Below are 25012 nucleotides of genomic sequence, written 5' to 3'. Positions count from 1 at the left end.
TTACGAACTCTATAAATTATTATTAATTTAGAAATATCTCCAGACGGCGCGTAACAAATCAAAGTTCCCCGATAACGAGACCAGTTCTCGCGACTGCGATACCAACGTTGATAAACAGAACGCATAATATCGCACATAAAATTATCGCATACACATGCATAGCATTATTACACAACTCTCAATATACTCAAATTACATAACCTAACCAACGGTAGATTTCCTCGAAATTTGGATCTTGTTCTCCGAGAAACGCGTGCAAGCTTAATGAACTATTAAGTAACGTGGAACCGATGTCGGATCCGAAACTCGTATTTTACGTAAATATGGAGGACCGTCGTTCCCGAACAAAAGAAAAAATGTGGGCGGCGAGTGGTTAGACGCTTCCTCGACGCGGACAGCCCCGCTATAAATAATCCACGAGTAGATATCGTAAATGTCATACTGTTTTTCCTACGTGTAAATCACTCGCGCCCAAGACTCGCTGTAAAATCTTACTCCCCCCTCTACTCGCTGCACTTTCTGCTATCTCTGCGAGACATAAACGTCTGTCTCTCGATGCCGTTGTTGTGTTGAAGAACGAAGTTATGCCCCACCGTGGAATATTAAAACTGCCCGGCCGCGACGTAAATCACGTGGCCACGGTACACGGAGAAACGATTCCTCATTACACGCTGATTACCTGCTACTGTGTTTTAGTTTCAGACCATTCGTTTCTAATTTATTTATTGCGTTTTGCTAACATGTAGTGATCACTTTGATTTATTAGTTATTTTTGGAATAATTTTTAAGGTGTACTAAGGAATGAAAATAGGGGTGAAAATAATTGCTGTTACGTATTCCTTAAAAATTCGAAGAATATTGGAACAAAGCACTGCAATTATTTCTTGGAATTTCTTGTAGATCATTATAATGTAGATCATTATAACAATGAATTTAATGACTCTTACCAATTTTTTAAATATTATTGATAAAGATTAATTTAAACGTGGCATGACAATTTTTAGAGGCGCCGTTCGACCGCAAAGGGTTAAGCTAAATTTGCACGTTGGCAAAGTGTTAACAACCGGCGTGGAGCGAGAGAGGGTGTTCACGCGAGGGAAATCGGCCGCCGCGATTCCGGGAGGCGAGAGAAGAGGAAACATATTTTAAAAGCGGGGCCGGTGCCCGATGGTGGGGGACATAAAACACTAGTCGATCAACGATGTCAGATCGCGTAAGCGACGGTACAAGTTGTATGGCCACGCGCGGCTGGCATGCACATACCCGGGCGAACCGTGCGCAGCGCCCGCTTCCGCGGGGAGCCACCGCGAAGCCACGAAGTATCGCGAAAAACTTAGTTCTGCCGGGACGATAAATCATCTTGAAATTCGCTCGGGCTGACAGGCATGTAGTTTTACGAGGACCTGCACGCAAAATGCAAAGCAGCCCCGTCAACCCCCCCTCTCTCTCTCTCTTTCTCGCTCGCCCTCCGCAGTAGACCCTATGGACGTGCACTGCAATTAATTAGCGTTCCGTGATACCCATGCATGTGCCGAACCATTCTTTTTTACGTCGGCTAACTAAAAACTCCGGCGACGATAAGCTGACGCCCCATTCGATGATCCCTTCGGAACGCTGTTCGGGAAAAAGATATCGCGCGCGCGCTTGACATTAGGCACGCGAAGCTTTAGGATTGTCAGGCTGTGTTGGCGTGCGCTGCACGGCGAACAAGTCGATCCGGGAACTTCCATGGTTATTTTTGGAATTTACCTGGCTCGCGAGAGCTATGTCCATGCGTGTTTTACCGGTAGTTAATGGGAACTAAAAGTTGCATTTTTTAAATTATTGTTGTACAAAGAGATTCGGGAGATGTGACTTCTTTTTCTGGTTTTATCGTTCGTTTAAATAAAATAAAAATGTTTTAGTAATTGTACAAGTTGTTTTTGGACGTATCACATTCTTACAGCTAGTTTTCTTAGCCTGTAACAAAAATATATTTATTAAAACGAGGTATAAACAGTTTATTAGAAAATTGAAAAAGAAATAGGATTTTCATATTAATCATAAATTCGCGGCGAATATTGAAAACAAGAGAATTAACTTTATCGAAATAATAAAATATTAGAAATTAATCGAAAGAAAGAATGAAAATTTTATGAAAAGAAAAAATGTCAAAAGAATATTCGTCATTCTGTATTTCATTCATACTATTTGCTGTATCATTCGCGTGCACTATGTTCTACACAAACTGTAGTTCTAGAATTTTATTATCACAATATACATAAACATGGTACATCGGAATAAAAACCCATTTTAAAACAACGTAAACGCACCGCCCATAAATAAAATATTAAACTCGAGTGAACAGATTCTATTTAAAAAAAGAAATGAGAACTCGTGTCGAAAACTATTCGAATAAAATATCGCAGAATTTCGAAGAACAATTCGCACGGCATTAAAAAAGAAAATGGCGAACGAAACTAAAAGTTGTAATCAGGAATGACGTGAGGGCTTCTGTAAACTCTTTGATTATAAGAATAACGTGTTTTATTAAAATCCTTGCACTTCCGATAAGTTACACTTTAATTCCCATTCTCAATGCAAGATAATTCTGAAAAAAATTTATATATATATATCTCATTTCATTTATATATATATATTTAATATTATATTATAATATATATATATTTATTTACAGTAAACAGTAGGAATTCATAATCTTTATCCCATAATAGAAAGTCCGACTTTTCCGTGTGTTCGTTTTTCATTTTCCTCATTCGGTGAGTGCTATAAATATTTTCTACATGCCAAAAAAATGCGAATCGCAAATATTAGGTCGATCGATAAAATCCATGATCGAGCCCGATAACGTTACTTTACTCTTATATAGCTTTCTCTGATCCTTCGTTATGGAATTTGTGCTTCGGATACATTGCGTAGGCCGATCACCGAGACAATAATTAATTAACTCTTGGACACCGGATGTTAATAACAACGGTACAAACAGCGACAATAAATATCTATATAGTTGCTCTCTCAACGCTGTCTTTTAGAAATATTTTCAAAAATTCTTAGAACTTCTTAGAACCTTCCATTCTAGCCAACAGACTCAACACAGCCATAAGGTACGCCACTCAATAAAACTTTCGGAAACGACGGTACGAAGTTGGTCCAAGCTATCAAAGAGTTAATCGTTCGTCTCTCGGAGCACGTGAATGAACAATCCGTTATCGTGGAACGTTAACGTGGCACTCGGTCGTCCCATAAATTCACGCCAAGAATAAGTTTCTACAATCCGCGGTGTGTTAAATACGATGATCAACTGAAGTGACTAGGTATAGATGATAGAGTTCAGTCTAACAACGGCAACATAGTATTCATAAGAAAATATTCTCGATCCAATTGAAACGTTCAGAAACGACAATGAAACCCCGCAGCAATTTCCACGTCTTCCTCGAGAAAGATCAAGAGAACTGCATCGCAATTACATAACAACATAGCAATAAACAGCTGGAACTTATGGAACAACCCGATCAATTTGTTGATAACAATCCATCGTGACTTACGAATGATAAACTTTGATTCCGCGATCCATGCAGTTCGTGCTTCACGCATCCATGTCAGGTACAACGCTGATCGCTCGCAATTCGTTAAGCACCGTCGCGTCTCGCCGTGTATATTACTACCTGAACCCATCAACGTTCGTACAGTTCTTTTTCGATTATAACTTCTTAACAAACCCGCACATTGGCGGCGGACCGACGATTTTGCTCGACGCCGGTGCAGTAGGATCGATTCCTATGCCAGGTACAGATGCGGTTACGCTATTTTTACTAAATGAGGGTGACGTCGGGGTCAAAGATGGCGACGGGGTGCTCCGTTCCATGGGGATCGTGTGCTGGGGCAGCTGAGCGTCCGTCTGGATGCCTTGGGAGCCGTATATCTCCTTCAGAATCATCAACATCGTGTCCTCGGATTCCCTAAAATAAAAGAAAAATAATAAAACTGATTCTAGTCAACTCCGAACGTTTAATCGCGCTCAATAAAAAATCAATAATTGCACCAACCAATAGCAGACGTGACTCCTCACAGCAAAGATGTACTCGTTGATACTTTCTAGAGGCGCTTCTTGGAGAACGTAGTCTATCCTTCGTCCACCATTCAGTTGACCCACTTTAAAGTCATCACCACCGTCGTTTGTAGATTGATGATCCGACACGGTCGGCGTGTCTTGTAATTGTTCCTCGACCACCTTGTCGATTTCTTTCTCGAGGACGCTGTTATCCGGCCTGTGGAACCCTGCTAGACTGTAGACAGAGTTCCACGTGTTCCACACGGAGTCGAGCAGCTTCTGCTTCAAGTCCGCTCCGACGCGGGCCATTATTTCTCTGACCTCTGCAAGGCGATGACAAAATAGTTTAATTAATATCTGACTGGTCAGATATCTTTATCTTCGCTTAAATTAATAGACTAGTCTTCGTTCGCTTAAACTATTAGACTAGACTTTAAACTATTAAACTAGTCTTCGCTCGCTTAAACTATAATATTACACTTCGCTAGCAATTTACCTAAATGCATTCGCTTTCGCCCTTTGTGGTGAGGTATCAGCATCGGTCGGTATTTGCTCGCCTCCAGATTGATCAGCGCCTCGACTCTGTACGCGACCGGGTCGAACGGGTGGAATATGTTGAAGAACGCCGGGCATGTCGGTAACACGAAATCTTCGCCAAGCATGTCGATCCCTCGTACTGTTACGAACATTCCAATAGGACTGCCGAGAGCGAAGAAGGCGCGCGGTTGAAAATTCAGCTGAGGATAATGTATGTAAGGCTGTCCGGTCCCGGCAGCGCCCATCACGTAACTTATCTTTTTACTGCGGCGTCTCCTTATCACTCGTTTCGAGCAGGTTCGCCCTTCGTCCTTGTCTTCTTCATTCTGTGGCAGAAACGATAACAAACATATATATTAAGTTAATTATTAGGGTAATGTATAAAAGAATTTCTAGAAATGTATACTTAGATTTTTCTGTTCATTGAATTGCTATAAAATTCTTTTCAATTCGCCTATAAACATCTATAGTATAATTGACACTAAATTAAGTACACTTTGACACGCTTTTTATTTTGGCTTCAATAAAATTCCTAATAAAAATGATTGACGGTAATATTAAGGTAAATATAATTTATGCTCTTCTAAGTTGATTTCTGCTTCACGCATAAATTCTTCTCGCGTTAAATCAAACAGTCTATTGATATAAGTCTATCCTTCGCATGATGAAACGAGGTGGCAAACATACTTTTTCTTCGGACGTCTCGTTGTCGCTCGATTTCTCCTCGGACAATGGCTTCTGATGGCACAGAAGGTCGAACAGTATCAGGCTACCCAACGAGTGACCGCCTAAATAAACGCCGCCGTCGAAGTCCGGGTTCCTGTCTTTGAAAAGCGTGTACAGCCTGTTGATCTCGTTGCCGACCGTGTGCATTATCGTCTGGCAATAGACGGGGCTCGTGTAGAAAAGTATGTCGAGCAGCGTGTCGTTCGTGAAGAATCGTAGCTTCGGTATACTCGGCAGCGTGATCGCTTGAAGCTTCTTGTCGATACCGGTGTCCTCGGAGTGGAGGGTCGTGTGCCAGGAGACCGGCAACAATTCTATCCTGTTCAAGACTCGTTGCTCGCTGGCGGTACGGTAGTGCGACTGCACTAACTGCAGCGCTATGAGACGGAACTCGTCGACTGCGGACAAAATGGGTGCATCGGGTTAGTAAAAGGGTTCGACGAATTGTATTTAATAAAATTGTATTTAATAAAATTGTATTTAATAAAATTGTATTTAAAAAAATTGTATTTAGAAGATTTGTATTTAATAAAATTGTATTTAACAAATGACACTGTATAAATTAATTAGAACACCTACCGACTTCTTCGACGCTTCGGAACTTCAAATCGCAGACGCTTCCTATGCCATGAACAAGGAACAAGAGGTGATCGACTTTCTCGGGCTCGCCGTCTTCGATGTGGAATTCGTCGAGGCCTCTTTTTATTGTTCGCGGCCTGCTGACTGCACCCTGTAAATATGCACTGTCCTCCTGAACAAATTACGATGGAACAATTCCGATAGTATCATGCGGGCATTATTCGCTAGAAATAATGCGCCACCCGAAAACCTTTCACTAATAATAGTATAGTATAATAGTAATATTGCCACAACTTTTTAACTAACTATATGTAAAAATTGATTACCCATTTTCTATCTTTTCTAGTCTTTCTACTTATTATAAATTTGTCTTAAATAAAAAGATATAACCATTTTGATAAAATAGAAAATTGAATGAATCGACGACTCTGTAATTGCACATAGTTATACAAAATATTATCTTGTCCGAAAGAATATCATTTAAATACATAGCATATACTATAGATAAGACTTCTAATCGCGCTGTTCTCTCTGTTACAAAGCTCCTACGGTCGCGTTACGATGAACTTGTCGATTACAATTGTTTGGCATTCGATTCCTCGGCTTCCTCTAAGGAAAAGAACAAGGCGACCGATGCTAGATTACGCAATAGCCGCGATTACGATTGACGTTCGCAGCGTGACGATCATCGCGGGATCAAAACACAAATGGTTGAAGAAACATTGTACGAGGTTATGATAATTACGAAACGCACGCGTTATTGTTTTGCGAACCGAATGAAAAAAAAATTACAACTCGCGGAAATCGGAATCGTGTTTTTTGCGCGACGATCTTCCACCGCAATTACCGCGTTCTACGATAATGTTCTGCGTTGTTTGCGCTTTTTAGCTTGTTCATAATTCTTCCATTGAAAATAACGATACTGATACTTCGATCACGAAAATAATAGTAATTATTCGTCTCCGTTTTTATGAGACAACCAATGAGAAACCAATGGAAATGATATTGTTGTTACGAAACGTACTTTATCAGAGTTTAAAAAATGCGTTTATGTTAATCATTTAGCAGAATTTATTGACCTTCGAATGGTCTATATAAAATTAAAATTTTCGTTAAATAAAATAATCTAAACGTGATCTGATAAAATGATTCTTTATATTTTAATTTTATCAAGCATTCACATTTTAAAAACTATTTCATTTTGAAAATTTTTAGATTTCTAATTTTTAAAGTAAATAGATGAAACAAATGCAAGAGAATCGTTCAAAGAATCTTGCATTATTATTAACAAATTGTATTATTATCAATAAAATATAAAAAAAAAGTAATCAACGCCTACCTAAAAATTAATTTATATTTTCTACGAATATCCTCAGTTGCATCAAGACAACCCTTCGTCAAACCATAAGTCCACCATAAAAAATACTCACCGTGGTATTTCCCCATGTGCCGGACGCCTCCGGCGACGACGTGACATGATGGAACTGCACGGTGGCCCCATGGAAGACGATGTACTCCCCGTTGTTCAGTTCGATCTTCCGATTCCATCTATTGGTCATACAAGCGACCTTGTACTCCTCCTCCAATTTCGCGGCGATGCTCTCGTCGTACGGCGTGTAGACCGACTCGTTGCTACCTTTGAAGAACCAGGAGCATCGTCGCACCTCCGTCGACGCCCCGGTCCAATAAACGGGGGACCGTTGGCGTCGTAAAATGTCGACGTCGTAACGACCGCCGTCGGTGGCGATCGTAATCTCCGGGGTAATTTCGCTGGAATTATGTACCTCCTCCAAGCGCAGGCTATCCTGCATGGAGAACGGAAGCCATAACACTTTGTGCTCCACCTCTTTGCGATAGAACCAATGATGATAGACCGGCCTGTACTGCATGCGTTTCTCCGATGGATCCACCGTCTGAAATTCATTACGGAACAGAGGGATGGAGAAGCTCGTTAGTCGTCATTCCCCAGGAATATTGCACGTGGTTTTTATAATGTGATTTGATAGATTAGTTTAGATTGATTTTAAGTGGATTCGACATTGAAATTCGATAATTGGGGATATTGATAATATTCGATAATATTGATATTGAAAATGGAAGGCTTGTTGATTTTTCTGACAATTTCTTATTGCTTAGATTTTTAAACGGGAATATAGTATTAAGAATGGAAAACTTGCAGATCTGTTCGACAATTTTTGATTGCTTAGATTTTTAATCAGGAATATACTGTTCAAAATGTTAAGTTTGCTGGTCTTTCTGACAATTTTCTGACTATTTAGATTTCTGCTAGAACTGGTAATACTATTGAGGGAGTCATACGTGAATCAATACAAAGAGCCCTCAATTATTAAGGATTTATTTATAATACTAGATTGACTCGTGGTCTAAATACTATGTCCTGTTACCCCAGTGACAGTCAAGTTTGAAAGAAAAGGGAGCTATCACTGATCTCTGCAGAATACCGACAATAAATAGTACCGTTCAACGTGTCTAATGTTAAATAATTTTCTAACAATTTTGTACAAAATGTTTCCAACTCATTAAACTCTTTCCACTCCACGAAGCGAAAAATTAAAAATCATTTCATCACGAGAAACCTACAAGAGAGATCTTTACGTAACCAGCAACTCTCCAGTTACATAAAATTCAAATTACAGAAACGTTTCTCGACCGAGACAAACACCCGACGCTAAAAGCCGAGACAAAACTCCGGTATCCACTTTCTATCTATAGTATCTCAAGAATCCTCGCGCGACGTAATTTGTCAGAGAGATTCGGCAAGCTTCGCATCACAAATATTAAGAACGGTCCAGTGATCCCTTATGTCTCACCAGATTCTGCGAATCAGGACTGTCCGGCGTGGCGCGGTGTCCGTGCGGGTTGATCGACATTTGAACCGGGCTCAGCGTGGCGGTACCCGACGGCTCGGGTACATTCGTGATCCCAGGTGGCATGGGAGGGAAAACGGTATCGTTTCCGGTCGCCGCGTCGTACGTAAACGCCGGAGACGGAAAGTAATGTTGCGCCTGATTCACTAGCTGTTGGCGCTGCTGCGGCGACTGCACGAAACGGGACACATACGGCTGGAATCTCGGCGCCGATTGTTTATGCAACTCGCTGGGAAACTGGAGAGGATTGTAGAGCTGCGGCGGTGGGGCAACTTGAGTGCTACCTGTCGCGCCGACAGTGTCAGTACTGGAGGCGTAACCGGTGCTCCAGAACGCTTCAGGAACGACCTGAGGACTACTATCGAAGTACGAGTACAAACCCGTGGACGAAGACGCTTGTTGCTGGTCCTCGTTCCTCGGGGACTGTGCTTGCAGGAGATCGACGTTGCTTTCTTTATTTGGGGGAGGCGGGAACTGTTCGAGGTGCGGGGATTCGAAGAAGGAGCTCGCTGATTGGACCGATCTTTGCAACTCAGCGATGGAGCTCGGTGGCTGGACCGATTTTTGCGGCTCGGCGAAGGCGCTGGAGTTCGAGGTCTCGAGAGCGTAATTTACAGACGACTTCACTGGCTCTGGAAGGAAGCTGGAAGTCAGTGGAACTGTCTGCTGCTGGAACTGATGGAAAGATGGCACTGTCGGAGGCGCAGCACGGCTCTGGGATAGGTTCTGAGCCTGGCTTTGAAGAAGGTCCTCAGCCTGGTTTGGTACAAAATTCTGAGCCTGGCTTTGATCAAGATTCGGAGTTTGGCTTTGACCGAGATTATGAGCTTGGCTTTGACCAAGATTCGGAGCTTGGCTTTGACCAAGATTCGGAGCTTGGCTATGAACTAGGTCTTGAGCTTGGTTCTGACCAAGATTCTGTACTTGGCTTTGAACAAGATTCGAAGCTTGGCTCTGTGCGAGGTTCTGAGCCTGGCTTTGAACAAAGTCCTGAGCCTGGCTATGGCCAAGATTCTGAGCTTGGCTGTGAACTAGGTCCTGTGCTTGACTCTGACCAAGATTCTGAACTTGGCTATGTCCAAGATTCTGAGCTTGGCTCTGATGAAGATTCTGAACCTGAATCTGACCAAGATTCTGAGCTTGGCTGTGAACTAGGTCCTGAGACTGGCTTTGACCAAGATTATGAGCTTGGCTCTGTGCAAGATTCTGAGCGTGGCTTTGAACAAAGTCCTGAGCCTGGCTTTGACCAAGATTCTGAACTTGGCTCTGACCAAGATTCTGAGCCTGGCTGTGAATTAGGCCCTGAGCTTGGCTTTGAATAAAGTCCTGAGCCTGGCTTTGACCAAAATTCTGAACCTGGCTTTGACCAAGATTCTGATCCTGGCTCTGAGGGTCAGGCGTCAAATCCACCAGCTTCTCTTCAAGATCCCCAAAACTCTCTCGCTGCAACCCCGGTTCTACCTTCGGCAATATACTCTGTTCTCCAACCTCGCGCGAAGATCCTTCGACAGCTTCCGCTGCTACAGTCCTCTCCGCCTCGTCAACAATCAAGGACTCCTCCTTCCTCTCTTGCAGCAAGTGCTCCAACTTCTCCGAGATCTGTATCGCTGACGTAGGAGCGAACGTTACCGTAGGCTTTGCTCCAGGCGCGGACACGTTGCTCTTCGTGACGCGAGCGTCTACCTGACTCTGTACGCTTCTCGTAACGTCCTTCTCGGTGCTGGTCAAGAAGTCCGGCTGGATGGGGTAGGTCTCGAACGCGGGGAAAGAGAAGTTCACAGGCGTGTTCTGCGGCGTGGCAGTTTCCGGGACTGGACGAGGAATCGGTCGGGATAGAGAGTGAGGAACCGCTGTCCGGGATGGCAGGTTCTCGTAGCCGGAGTTAGGACTCTGAGGTGTTGCACTTCGCGGGGACCCGGTAGAGCTGTAGGAGATCGCGGACGCGACTGGACTGGACCGGAAAGACTCCTGCAACGAGTTGGTTTGGGATAGTTGTTCCGGCGTTGATCGTTCGATGGACGGCGAGGTTGTTGGTGCTAGAGCTTCGATGGGCTGCTGGTGGTAGGTTTGCGCTGGAGGTGCTGGTTCGTTAGGGTTGAAGATGCTTAATGGCGCGACGTTTTGTGGGGTGAACACTGGTTGCACCGATGGGGCTAGATACTGTTTCGACGTGCTCGTCAATTCGGGCGGCGGCGCGTATTTCAGGCGTCTCTGGTTGCCGAGTCGGTATGAAATCGGGCCTAGTAGAAAGAATAATCAAGCATTATTGTCTGCTGTTTTATGATGGTGTGGTCTAGGCTCTCGATTTACCAGGAAGTTCAATGAACTAACAAACTGGAGTCTATAAGATCACATCTCTATAGCGATGGATTTTGCAACGTGTGTGACAGTGGACAATTTTATAATTAATTATTAATAATTCTTCTTATAGAATGTTGCGTCTGTTGCAATATGATTGTGATAGAATCACTCGAATCCCTTATTAACCCTTTGCACTCGAGTGGTCACTCTGGGGCACCACTAAAATTATTCTATCGCGTTCCAAAATAATTTTTATACTAGCAAAGTTTAGATTTAAAAAATTGTCGGTACGAGTCACAAGAATCTATCGAATAACCTCATAAAAATCGCGCTATATTAAAAAATTGCTACCTTCATATTTTCATAAATAAACAACGATCTACAAAACGGTCTAAACGGAAATAATAGCACTCACCATCGCCGGAGGAAGGTATCGTAGGCGGAGCAGAGGGCGGCTGCGGCGGTGGCGGTAAACTGGATCCGCTTCCGGCGTAAAGGTCGCCGGATCTCGCGAAATTCGCGGCACGCGGCTCGTAGAAACTAGGACCGGGAGGCGGGACGGTGTCCGTGAACGGGTCACGGTGATCGAACGGCGGCAAATGAGGATTACGATCCTGCTGATTGGTCTCGGAACTTTGGCCGGTCGGCTGGTTGGCCGGTGTGTCCCCGGTAATTGACGATAGCGACAAATTTGGTAGCGACGACAGTATCGAGGTGAAGTAGCTCTGCTTAGCCGGCGGCGGCTGGTTCTCCGGCGGCTTCGGCTCCTCCGCGTGCAAAGGTATTGGCGTGAACTCGGAGTCCGCGTCGGCCGATGTCGACGGCGCGACAGAGCCGTGCGAATTCGCCGGTGCCTTGCCTACGATGTTCTCCAATTCAGCATCTGCGGATTAAAGGCAATGCGATCGTTGATTTTAGCACAGTTCTCAATTGATTCAAGAAATCATAGCGCAAGTGGTTTAGCAGCTAGCTGTCTTCGACGAGCGAGGAAATTGTAATAATTCGCAGTCATAAAAATCGTTCAATTCTCAATTTCCGTGCAAATTGAAATATAATCGCAAAGATGACGTTTAGAGATGCTTAGAGATCAAGACAAAATAAAAAAATATAAATAATGCCACGGTTACGTAGCATACTCGTCACCGCTTATTTTTAGCGACACATTTTACGTTCGCGCTTTTCAAAGAGACCGTAGCAGCTGACTGGTTAAAACGGTGTAACTTTTTCAAAATCGAATTAAGGGACTTGAATTTTTCTTAGTTGTTAGAGAGATTTGTTTACTAGACGTTCAAAAAGATTGTTTATACAGTTTAAAAATCGTTTATACAATTTAAAAATCGTTTATACAGTTTAAAAATCGTTTATTATAATTTCTATCCAAGCATAGAATAATAATGAATTCTACAAGTCTCGAAGAAACCGCAATTTTCACAAGTTAATTAATCAACAAAATAAAAACATAAATTTCCTATTTTTCTGTAATTTCAAGAAGTTACAATTTCCGCTAAAATTTCTTCGCTATCTCGAAGAAACTATTCCTTTTTAAACGGTGACCTAATGTCGCGGCGAGTGACCGTGCGTGTTCGAATCGCAGATGACAAAGCAGTGTTTGCATAATGATTAATCACTGTTCCGCGGATCCTCGGCATTAAATATCGATCCCAAATAAAATCGAAGCTAACAAAACGCGTTAATAATATACATTAATGAAATTTTAAATTCGTATTAAGTACTATAGTTTATCTCTTACTATGTCTCCTAATCGGCGTTTAAATATCGCTTAGACCAGCGCGCAATACGCTTCGCAATACGCTTTGCAATACGCTTCGCGATCCGCTTCGCAATACTCGGCAAAACTGGTTAAAAATTATTTGTTATCATTCGCCCCAACAAATATTTTTACCACGTTACGATGAATAGCCAGTGTCGCGTGAACACGTTCAAGCTAAGAGGAAAAACCTGATCTCCATAAAGCAAAGCATGTACCAAGACGAACAAGTGTACGAGGCGCTCTCGTCGTTAATCACAATTGACCTTCCGCTCTTTTTATCTCGTCCACGGAAATCACCGCGCGCTTTCCGTGTACGCGGCACCGCGTGTATCGAATCCACGAAAAATCGCGCGGCGAAAGTAAATATTCGACGCGGATGCAAACACATACAGCGAATATAGTAAATATTCAACGCGTGTTCTCTCATCTGTTTTCGTTCGGACGCTGCGACGGAAACCGTCCGACGCCGCGTGTAATAACTGGACCGCGCGCGGATCTTCATGCATTCATGATGCATGCAAATGCGCCGAAGTTCAAAAAGACGCGTTGCATTAACAAGGATGAATAATTTCATCCGTATGCAGAGCATCGCCGCGAAAAAGTATATACCCGGTATATGTGGAACACGAATAAATCGTGTGGTTTTCTTGGATAACAAACCCCAGTACGATTTTCACGAGCCTATGGTGTTACTCGCAAAAATATTCGTACGAAATGATTATTTCGTGTCGAGCTGTAAGTCGACTTTTCATTCTGGTCAATTGAGGCTTTAAAAATCAATATATTATTTACCTATCAATTATAGTCAGTATAACTATGAAGCAGACTTATTATGGATCTATTCTTTTGGTAGAAATTATTTCATGGATTCTAACTAGTCATAAAATATTTTTTTAACGCATAGCTATTTAAGCGTGTACCACCAGTGGTTCAGTAAGTAGTTTAAAAGGCCACTTTCGTTGGCCACCGTCATCGAAACCGCCATATCGTAGGGAAGTCCCCGCGCGCGTCACGGTCACGTAGAAAACCATGAAATAGCTAACGGCGTGAAATCTCGGCATTATTCAGAGCCAGTCAATATTGAACAGGATACAATGCTCGTAATTTTCCCATCGCGAAGATAGCAGTGTTCGTATCTCCGACGGGCTGTCTCTTTCCCGATCGCGCGCGGGACCTCGGATTACCGATTTCTATAGGCGATCACATCCTGTACACGCGGCCCGTGCAACATCAAACACCTGCGATTGTGCAACGGCGGGGCCCGAACGTTTGCGCCTAGATTGACTTTGTGTCGCGTGTTATCGTGGCTACGCGGACACCTTAGCCTTTTGTAAACCAGAATGCGAGCACCGGGGCACCTTATAAGTAACAGGTTGATTGCTACGGCTAATTCTTTCCGCGCGGATTATCGGTGAACGAAGCACCACCATGAAGCCGCGGATCCGAACGGTTCGTCGTCTCGCGTTCTGTTGCCTGGTGTTGTTGTCGGTCGGTTGTTGCAACGGTGTAGTCGCGACAGTGAGCCCGGTCGCGTTCGTCAAGGACTCGGGGGATCGATGGAAATCTGTTGCGGAGAACGCGTCGGTTGATGAGACGATGAGAGGATCGAGAGCGCGGTTGACGGATGCTGAGTTCGAGTGGAGCGATTCTAGTGGGAGTTCGAGGATTCCGTTGTTTGTCGATGCGACAGAGGATACCGTGCTCTTTTCCACGGACAGATGCACCAGGTCGGTTTGCTTGGGCACTTTGGTGCTTCGCTTTGAAGTAGATCAGGGGTTTTTGTTTAAATTGATGAGGAAAAATGGACGGAGGCCGAGTGACGATTTGTCTTGCTGTTGAGCATGATCTGTAGCAGTTTTCTTCATTTTTATACAGTTTTGTGCGTTTTCGTACGTTTTAGATCATTTTTATAGATTTTAGCAGATTTTTATACATTTTAGTACATTTTTATATATTTAAGTACAATTTAATACATTTCAGTATATTTTTATATATTTTAGTACATTTTTATATATCAATGTACACTTTACATGTACATCGTTCAACGCTTTTGAACAATTTTGCAACTTTTTGAACAGTTGTGAACAGCTTTTCACAGTTTTGCATACTTTTGCATATTTTTGAGAAATTGCGCAGCGTTTATTAATCAAAAATAAGCCTTATGAAAGAACTCATTTTTATTCAAAGATGAGATGCATTTTCAATTAATTCCTGTCTGCCGGTTTTTCAATAAGGATTGTTCGTTTATTACAAAGGTATTGCATTGCAAATGGGATTAACCGGGACGAGAATAATTTCCATTACATCAACATCTTCTGGTCGAGCAACATCGCGTCCGGTAAGTTAAACGATACTATGATTAAATAACAATTTCATTAAACAAAGCACATGACCCCATACAGAATCGAGCAATTTCTGGTATATCGATTATTATTTATTACATCGCGAGCTTGCTATCAAAGTCATTTAAAAGAAGTTAAAATTCAGATTTAGATAAACTATAAGATAAATAGAATAATACATATATAAAATAAATTTATCGAATATACTAACTCAGAGAAAATATAGTAAACGACGACTGAATAGAATAATATCAATTATAGTTTATACAAATTAATAATAGTTCATATAAATATTATACATAGTTATAGAGTTTATATAATAATATCAATTATATATAATATCACTAACAGAACAGCTCAATTTGTTTAAAATTAGCGCAAGGCAATCCCAGTCCCATAAAACCGGCGCGTCTCAAACGCCTGTTAATTTAAACAATACGGCATCGATTGCCTCGCGAATATTAAAAGCACAGAAACCGAGTCGAGCAGCTCGTGGCAAAGGCTCGAACAATAAACCCACTTGATTCTCACGCCAACTCGGCAGCTATGTTTCGCCGATCGAGAACAAGCGCAACTGGCTCCTCGAAAAACATTTATAAACGCTAGGCCGAGTTTAGGTAAAACCTTCGCGCTATTTCAATGCTTGTAAACATTGCAGAGAATCCGATCGCTAAAGGCGCCTCCCAATTATCCACGACTGAAGGCAAATGGGTGGACAACGTTCTCAGAAAATGTCAGGTAAATCGCTATTTATGCAAACATTGTTCATTTCATCGTTTTATGCAAGCTTTCATCGTTCTATGCAAGCTTTCATCGTTCTATGCACATTGTGTCATCGCACCGAAATATTCGGACTCTTGTTTATGCTTCTAGATATACCTTGACCTGGATTGTGGCGCCGAGACGGACGCTAGCGCGAATTCCATAAGAACGGAAACGTTCCCTGCCGCTCGCTTCCAAGCCGACAACAACCCTAATAGGCCAGGCGAACCTACTTTCCAGATACCAGTCAGTGTCCACGCTTCTTTCGCTATACTTAACGGGATATTCGCGACTTAACGGGGTATCCCGGTTTAGAAAAAATCGAAACTTTTCCTAGATAACTATAAGAATCATAAAAAATGGGGGGACACAGTCATGCGACTCGCGAAAATCAGTTTCGCAGGGTTTTTAAGTTGATCACTATATGAAGATCTATTTAGCTAAAAAGAATATTATTTTTTGAGCACCCTATATATTGAAAAGAAACTAAAAAACGCGAAATTCTAATTTTAAAGTGTTGTCATAGTTTTTATTATAAATATTTCGATATTTCCTGAGTTTAAACTATAGTCATATCCTTCACTATGAATATACTTTTTCTCCCTTTTTTATTAATTAAAGAGACTAATACTTGTTTAAATATCCTATAGCTCATATATTTATCACCATTTAAATTTAACATATTCAGAATCGATAATCATCTACTAAAATCCCCATGTGAAAAAACCTTGAATATTTTAAGAAGATCTTAAAAATTTTTAAAATTGGAAAGAACGCTCGAAAGTTTATATCGAAACCGGAACATCCCGGGAAGTGTTGACACGCGACTCTAGCCGCTTGTTTCCAGGTGAGTGTGTCGAGGAGACGCGACCTGAGCGGCGAGACGCGCACGAAATTCCTGGTCGAAGACAGAACGGACCGTGTTATCATCAGCGTGGAGGGAAACGTGTCGAGCGCAGTGCTTCGCATTCCGATGAGTAAGTAATTGTTCGGCTCCCCGACGGGGTTATCGAAGGTTCAAGGCCGCGGATAATCCGTTCGCGAATTGGTCGGCCGATCGATCGGCGTCTAGCGCGAAATCGCAGTGCACGCGAGCCGTGCAGAAACTGCGCCTCGGCGAGCAACCACGTGCTCCGAGCGCTGCACAACCAGTTGGTATAAATGTTTATAGCTATATATTATTATATAAATAATTTGCAACTATCCGAGCCGGTTTCGCGAATTAACCCTTTTTAACGATTTAACGACCTTAAACTTCTACTTTAAAACCGTGCCTTCCATACAAAAACAAATTGATTTAACAAATTGACAAAAAGCGAAGCTAATAAAAACAGTCTAACGACCCGAGATCCAAGAAACAGCGGACCACGTAGCGCAATTAGAAAAGCAAATACTAAAAGAAAGAAAAGAAGACGCGGGCAAAAGTAACATACTCGGGTGTTGCATAATTTCGTCGTTTCTTCTGCTACCTGTCCGGCGAACGGATCGTGTACAAGCTTTTCTTCCGCGAAACGGAACAGCGCAGCGCCATTTCTTGCTCGCTCGGGACGAAAATGATTGTTCGTTGTTCGGCGAACAATTTATTATTGATAGCGCGCAAAATGAGTTTACGTTATTCTATAAAAAGAACGTCTGGCGCAACGAGAGTTCTCCACGTTGCTAGAGAATCGCCGGTGCACGAATCGCGCGACTATCACAGTAAGATCTATAGCGAGAGCTACAGGAAGATATACAGCTAGATCTACACTAAGATCGACAGCGAGTAGAACAACGAGAAAACAAAGTCGGCGGAAAAGCCTGATGCAACTCGGATTACGTAAAAATAGCCGAAGCGTAAAAACCAATTAGCGGAGTCGCTGGTTTCTTTTGCGCGCTACCGGTCGGCCGTTCTCCGCGTGCGAAGCTCCCTTGACATACCGTTCATCGCATCGACCGCATAGTCGTTTCAGGCGATTCCGGCCAGCTGTTGTAGAGCTGTTGTTTCGTTGGAAATTGTTTCGTTGGAAAATCGAGCGAGCCACTTTCAGGCGAGCACTACGGTTGTGGCAGCATAATCCCTCGCGATCGTCAACGTTGCGCGTGTCGACGGGTCGCGCGCGTCATCGGCGCGATTTTCCCAACGCGACACGAGAACCCGTCGGAGTTCCCGAACTAATTCGAGAGTCGTCGCGGCGTCGGCTAATTCGTCGGACTGAACACAAATAATCGCACGCGTTCAATTTAACAGACGTGACGGTGCCGTCGCTCGGCACCGTGGTCTCTTGGACGCGCCGGGGTGAGACGGACGGGGTGAGAATCGACACGAAGAACGCGCCGCCTGGCGAGTGGTGGATAAAGCTCGCGGGGGAGGACAATTCGAAGTACCATTTCACCGCGGAGGCTTTCTATCGGACAGCGGATGCTACCACGATCGAGGAAGCGTTCGTCCAGAATCCATGGATGACCGGTGAGTGAAAGCTTTCGCTAGGCGAGAGTGAATTTTGCTGAATTGATTTATCGAAAATTGAGCGTTTATCGCATAACAGTTTAAACAGTCTACCACGCTGAGTTTTGAAATATCAAAAGTACTGCAAGCATAACTAATAATTTCTAATTATTAATCGAATAATTTCAAACCATTCGCGCCTTCCATACGCTAGATTTTACATGTTGCTGTCTCTTACGCTTTTCCTGCGCGACACGTGCGGCCGATACCTACAGCTTGACCCGGAGCATGCACATTATTAATTAATGAACGTAATCTGCATTACCGGTTCAATCATCCCGCAGCCATAAATTACGGACAACCTAGCGGCAAATTATCGCGCGGTATAAAAACGAGGATTTCTCGGCAACGATTACTTAATAAAATTAAGAAGCTAAAATTTTCGACCGCTGCGATTTACAATTCTGATGAAACGTCGCGAAAATAATTCGTGTAACAAGCGGCCGTCGTTCACGAAATTCCAATGAGGTAGAGATTGGAAAGACTTCGCGTTTGCGGATGACAGAAAAGAAATTCGCCAGAAAGTCTGCGCAGCGGATCGACTCACCGTGGCACGCTGTCTATATAAATTGGTTCGCGTCACTGGCACAATTTTTCGACGGCTACAACAGTCGCTGACACGAGAGGGAGAACAGTTTTCACAAGAGAGAACAGTTTTCACAAAGCCGACGCGATCGACACGCGGAAATAACAATCGCGGTTATTTAATCAGCGAGGGTCGGAGCGCGGGTTTATATCCGCTCCGCGGGTAACGCGTACACAGAAGCTCGATATCCGCGCGGCGCGCATTCGCGGCGACACGCTTCTGACAACTGGCAACCTCGTCTTCGCTTTTTGGCGAAGATATACTCGGTTGCTATTGTGCAACACGCGGCCAGCTTGCCCTTTGCTCAAGCTCGCGCGCGGCTCGTCTGACGCACACCGCTCTAACCCGCACGGCACAGGAGGAAACGCGATGCCTCGCGAACTTTTTTTGCGGCGCGCTCGCGCCTCGACGGGGCCTCAATGGAGAGGAATGATCTATCGGCGATCCTGCCGGCCCGTTCCTATGAATCACGGGGGATCGCTTCACCGGTTTTGAGATCGAAGTCCACTATTCGAAATTTTACTGTTATTTTACAATTTCTTCGCATCTTGTTATTTTTAATGTATTTTAAATGCGATATGTTAATTGCTAATTTTATTTTATGGAATTTTGGAAGACTAACGGAGCTTGTTATCTATTGATTTTAAAAGAGCTAATTGTAAAATGTTGTTTGCTGTGGTGAATGTGGAGAGTAATAATCTTAATAAAACTGTTTATAATTTATCAGCAGACTGCAGATCACTATGCAATTACTAACACAACGCTGAATAGCTATAACTTCAGTCAATAATAAATACCAATAAAAGTCACGAATATTTTACATTCCACCTACAGAAATTATTAAACGAGAGAACAAATTGAAACAGATTTCGTTCATTTCACATAATCATATAGCAATTAACATTTTGCCCGCGATTATAAAGCGCTGTGTTACATTATTTTTCGAGGCTTGAAATAACTTCGTAATTGACTACCAAGAGTTGCTTTTGACCAATCATAATTAGGTTGTTTTAACAGAAAGTACAAAGCGGATAAAAATTCGTCGCAGTTCGTGATCGACAATCAATTTAATACGTATAATCCTCAGTGAAAGAGAACGCAAGACACACTATTACTTCTGATAATGATCAGTTCTCTTTTGCTTTCGCTTGATCCGAGGAATTTCTAGCCATCTTTCCCTGTCCGACCTATTAACTCGTCTCGAGACAATGGACACGTGTCTTCGTCCATTCTGGGCGATAATATCGCGAGATACACGTGCGACAAATATACATTTCCAGCATCGAGATTTCAAAGCTTCGAGGAAAGTAGCGATCCTGCGTCTTCGATCAACACACTCCTTTTCAATCGGAATTCCAATTACACATCTTTCGCCGCTTTCGAAAATCTTATTTTAATCTAATCTAAAAAAGAAATTGAAAAAAAGCACAGTTAATCTATCTTTTCATCAAAAGACCAATATAGATATAATACAACGTTAAATAAAAACCTCGCTCGTCTTGATCACTCCGAAGCCACTCAATAACAGTCCTATACAAATAGCGGATTTCTCTGCAAAATAGAAATTGTTCACATTAATTGCAAATAATTTCTTTTAACACAACGACATTGTTTCAAATCCAGAAAATCCGTAATTACGATATACAGGCCGAACGTACGATTGTGTTTATTGCACAACTCGTTCGACGATAAATCATAAACCTGAAAGCATAAATCGCGTTATCTGGCAGATGAAAGAGTCTATTTTAACGGTTAATATAATTATAACGCCGGGGGACAGATAGCTGCGAATTTACGTTTTGTTCTATTATTGTATCGGTGTATCTTGATCGTGTAGTTAAGCTTCTCTTTAGAGATTCGCGTTCTCTTAACAGAAACTATTCCGTGTTTGCTCGACGCGGTTGAACCGCGCGTCACCAGCGATTAGTTGATGTTGACGTTTTGTTCAACAACTGCAGCTGGCACCGGTGATAGTGTCGTCACGCAGACGAACGAGATATATATATATTAAATATCAAATATAGTGAGAATGCTCGTCCTTTGTACGGATGACATATGCGAGAGAGATAATGTCGAAAATATCGCTGCCGATGAGGCCAATATTAATAATAATAATATTGATAATATCGTGATATTGAATCCTATAATATATTATACATAATATAGTATAATATAATATATTATATAAATAAGTTTTTTAATTGTAGAAGACTCGCCTAAAATCCCGAGTGCCATAAAATGATTGCTCCTCAAATTGTAAATTCGAATCTCGAGGATCGATTGAAAATTACTAAAACTAATAAACGAAGTTTTAACAATATATTCGAGCTAGCACATGTCCGACAATTACAATCAAAGATTAATTATTTAGTAATTTTATTTGCGACGCCCGTCGAGCTCATTATCTTGTAAATATTTTTCAAGGAACGTTTTCATCCAGGGAATAACAACTTTCCTTACTAATTGCGGTAATTAATACGCATCCGGTGCGCAAGTTTTGTTGAAAAATAAGCTGATATTCTTTCCGCGAACCGCGCCGATCCCGTTTACATACTTCTCTGGTTCAATGAATGGCCACGCAAGTCGTGCGATGTTTTCCCTCGCGTCCGCTTATCGCGAATTTTACGCACGATCTCCGAAGGTTGCTGAAATTGTTACGTAGAAATTCTATTGCAAACAATATTAAAGACTGTTTATTAAAGCAGTCGGCGAAGCAAACTTATCGGATAATACTTGTTTATGGAGGTACAGTGGATCTTAGGTTCTTGCGCAATTGATACAGACTTTTTATAATAACTATCAATAATTTCCCAGGTACAGCGAACAAATTACCGTTCACCCAATACCGACCGAATACCAAAGACGATTTCACAAAATTCGACGAAAGTGCAAACGGGGTGCGTGAACAATTGCTCGAATAATTATCGTCGTTTAAAATGTGCAAGAAAATCTAATAATATGTTTCCTAGGCGTTCGATGCAAAGGCAATACCATTGGAAGATTCTAAATCGGTCAGTGACGAAAAGGTAACGCGCGAACGATCTTTGGAGCAGACTAATGAGACGACACTGGACAATGTTAATGAAAATGACGAGCCGAGATATTCTATCTCTAGAAACAGTGATTACATCGACGTTGTTGCATTTAACGACAACGAGAACGTAACTGCTTCTGGGAGCAACCATAGTGTCTCTTTCGGTGAAAAACTATCGGTACAACTTTCTTTTACAATTTAATTATTATTAAAGAAATTTTGCGTGATCTAAATATTAAATATTTATTTTTTAGTATATAGCATATATTATTTTTAGTGTTTAGTATATAATATATTATTTTTAATATATAGTATAACATAATAGTGTAAATAATATCTACCTAAAACAACCCTTAAACAAAGTAACCAGGATTTTCTGCCAAATTTAGAAAACTAATTTATTAAAAAATTGTTAACTAACTCTCGCGCCACTTCATTCGAATTTTCTCATAGGTGCAGCATGGAATCGGCGCGAGATCCTCGATCCCCTTATCCGAAAATATCGACGTTGATATCTCGAAGGAAATCAACAAGGATAAGTCGTACACGAAAATTGCCGGAACATCGGAGAATCAAGAATTGTTCGAAGAGCTGGTGAATTACAACAACGAAGACGTTATCCAGGATCGAAAGATGCTGATAGAAGTGAATAGAAATTCTAACTTGTTAGCTGCGCCAGGAACAGTGCACAGAGTTGTTTTCGATGTAATGAATAATTGCGTTCTTCCTGTTAGATACGGGTTCAGAGCAAAGAGTACACCGTTCAGTGTGTACAATGTTGTGCCGCCCTAGTAAGTTGCCAACTTATGTAACTATTGCATCTGATATTTTATTTTAAATTATCTCTCAGGAATATAATTAACGAATGTGAGATAAGTGAACACGTTGCTTGAAATTTGCATTGTTCTAAGTTTATTTCCAACTTCTTACAGCGCGTGGATATATCCCGGCCAAATGAGCAAAGTGGCGGTGAATGTAATTATACCTGTTAATACCTCACCTGATACAGCTAGTACCGTTACCTTGTCTATCCAAGGTACTGAAATAAAGGAAAAGTCGGCGTACATATACGTGCAGGGTTCGCTATCAAAGGTGACAATAAATGGAGTGTAAAGTGATTTTTCTTAGGAATAGAGTTTTATTAATTTGTATAATCTCTGTTGCACAGTTAACGGACGATGCCAAGCCGAAAATCGAGTATTCCTTCAATAATAACTGCGCTGGGAAATTGGACAAGAGCCAATGCTTCAAAACTCGCTGGAGCGTGGACCTACGGATTCAGGACTATGATTCAGGTATAGATTGTACTTCAACGTGAACAAATATGGAATATAAAGTGGCGATTGGAATATCATTAATTTAAACAACGTTGTAAACATTTAATACAGGTTTAAAACGTGTTATTTCGTCGGTGAACGAAGTTTATCCGCGTACAGAATTTATTAGCGGTACAAGAAATCTTATAACATTCTTCTACTCTGCCACCTGTTGCGACACAGCAACTAAAATCACAGCAGTGGACCTGCTGGGCAATTATAACACTATTACAATAGATGTTACAGGTAAAGCAATCATATCTATACCTCAAAAAGAAAAGAAACTGTTAGAAAGACATGTTACACATTTTATATGATCCTGTTTTTCCAGAGTGGAATAATCTGACCGAAGCACAAGTAGCAGCCATTTCCATGGGAGCATTGCTTATTTTATTACTCATTATTCTTATCATAATATTGATAATATGTTGCATTCGCAGAAGAAAGAGTTTAGATTTGCCTTATTCGCAAAGATACGGATCCAGACCACCCGCGCAGGCTGAGAGAACTAATTTATAATTTATTGCTTACTTTGCTAAGCAAGACATACTTAAACGTGCGATATAAAATTAAATGGTTTTTGTATTGCATATACCAAGAAATGTACATAACAGAACCTGTCCATAAATTTTGTACTGTAATTAATATTATGTTTGTAAAATATTCATCTTAAGAGAATGTACTACAGAATAAAAAATACATTCTTCATCACACGCATTGTATTCAATAGTATGAACAATAGTATACATACAGGATTATTAATTGAAGCAGATGAGATTATTTATATATCAATAGACAACAAATATGTCAACATATGTCATAGACAACAAATAAGAAATGATTGTATCTATCGGTGTCGATTTTATACTATACAGTTGTATAATATAATAAATGGATGGATAGTGAGTATAAGTAGCAGTGCAAGCATGACTATGTTAATTGATGGAAGACAACATTGTCCATTCATGGAACTGGTCCTTCTAACCATACACACCACCGATGTTTATCATCGACTGATTAATTAATAAAGAGCATTGCTCGTAAACGATTTAAAACCGGATAAGAAACTGAAGAACGAACGATCACGATCGGATCGTATTTTTCATTGTCACGTATCCGATAGCTGTCACACTAACACCGTCACGTGCCGACAAGATTACGAACGTATGAACCTGCGAAAGCCCCACCCAGGTGTTCCGTTAATTAACTCACCATCTTGTAGCACCGCAGGTGTGGTAGGTGTAACTGGAACCAGCAGCGCATTTTCAGCATAATTTTCCAAAGAAAAACCGCCGGCTGCTGACAGCAACGAGTTTTTCACTTGACGTGATGCACCACTCATATTTACAGTGACGTTGGCACCACGCGGCACGTAAACACTGCCATCAAAAGATAACTAAACTACGATTTACAAAAAAACACTTTCAATTCACCATACGACGGACACGACACACATGTTATGTCACTGCGCGCAACACATGTTCGCGCGATTCACAATCCCTTGGTTAACAATCGAAAATATCACCAGAACAAAGCTCCTAGAACCGCGTTTAGTTTCTTGTCCAGTTCGACGCGGATCCGGCCACGGAATATACAGCAGGCACATAGAATTTATGCCGTGCAGATCGCGCTGC

General features: G+C 41.8%; 2 protein-coding genes across 4 annotated transcripts; one reads left to right on the top strand and one right to left on the bottom strand.

Moving 5' to 3' along the window:
* Window positions 1–2228: 2228 nt before the first annotated feature.
* On the bottom strand, window positions 2229–24867 carry LOC144475532 (uncharacterized). 3 transcript variants are annotated; one of them, XM_078191525.1, is made up of 9 exons: window positions 24591–24867; window positions 11498–11965; window positions 8725–11021; window positions 7324–7806; window positions 5894–6065; window positions 5276–5712; window positions 4548–4914; window positions 4047–4374; window positions 2229–3959 (listed from the first exon to the last, which is right to left on the bottom strand). In XM_078191525.1, the coding sequence occupies exons 1-9, from the start codon at window positions 24718–24720 to the stop codon at window positions 3701–3703; spliced, it is 4941 nt and encodes a 1646-aa protein (XP_078047651.1). In that variant the 5' UTR covers window positions 24721–24867; the 3' UTR covers window positions 2229–3700. The 3 variants fall into 3 exon arrangements, with proteins under 3 accessions (XP_078047651.1, XP_078047652.1, XP_078047653.1); XM_078191526.1 differs by having other exon boundaries at window positions 5894–6044; window positions 24591–24865; XM_078191527.1 differs by lacking the exon at window positions 24591–24867 and adding an exon at window positions 17875–18308.
* Window positions 14049–24177, top strand: LOC144475533 (uncharacterized). Its single transcript, XM_078191528.1, has 13 exons — window positions 14049–14580; window positions 15109–15191; window positions 15854–15933; window positions 16069–16203; window positions 16805–16934; window positions 18185–18403; window positions 21843–21925; window positions 21998–22240; window positions 22516–22853; window positions 22995–23154; window positions 23231–23357; window positions 23451–23624; window positions 23710–24177. The coding sequence occupies exons 1-13, from the start codon at window positions 14282–14284 to the stop codon at window positions 23895–23897; spliced, it is 2259 nt and encodes a 752-aa protein (XP_078047654.1). The 5' UTR covers window positions 14049–14281; the 3' UTR covers window positions 23898–24177.
* Window positions 24868–25012: the final 145 nt, after the last annotated feature.

Source organism: Augochlora pura, chromosome 10 (assembly GCF_028453695.1).
Source record: "Augochlora pura isolate Apur16 chromosome 10, APUR_v2.2.1, whole genome shotgun sequence".
NCBI classification, from domain to species: Eukaryota; Metazoa; Arthropoda; class Insecta; order Hymenoptera; family Halictidae; genus Augochlora; species Augochlora pura.
Note: the sequence above shows the minus strand (reverse complement) of the source record. Positions and strands in the feature narration are given on the sequence as shown.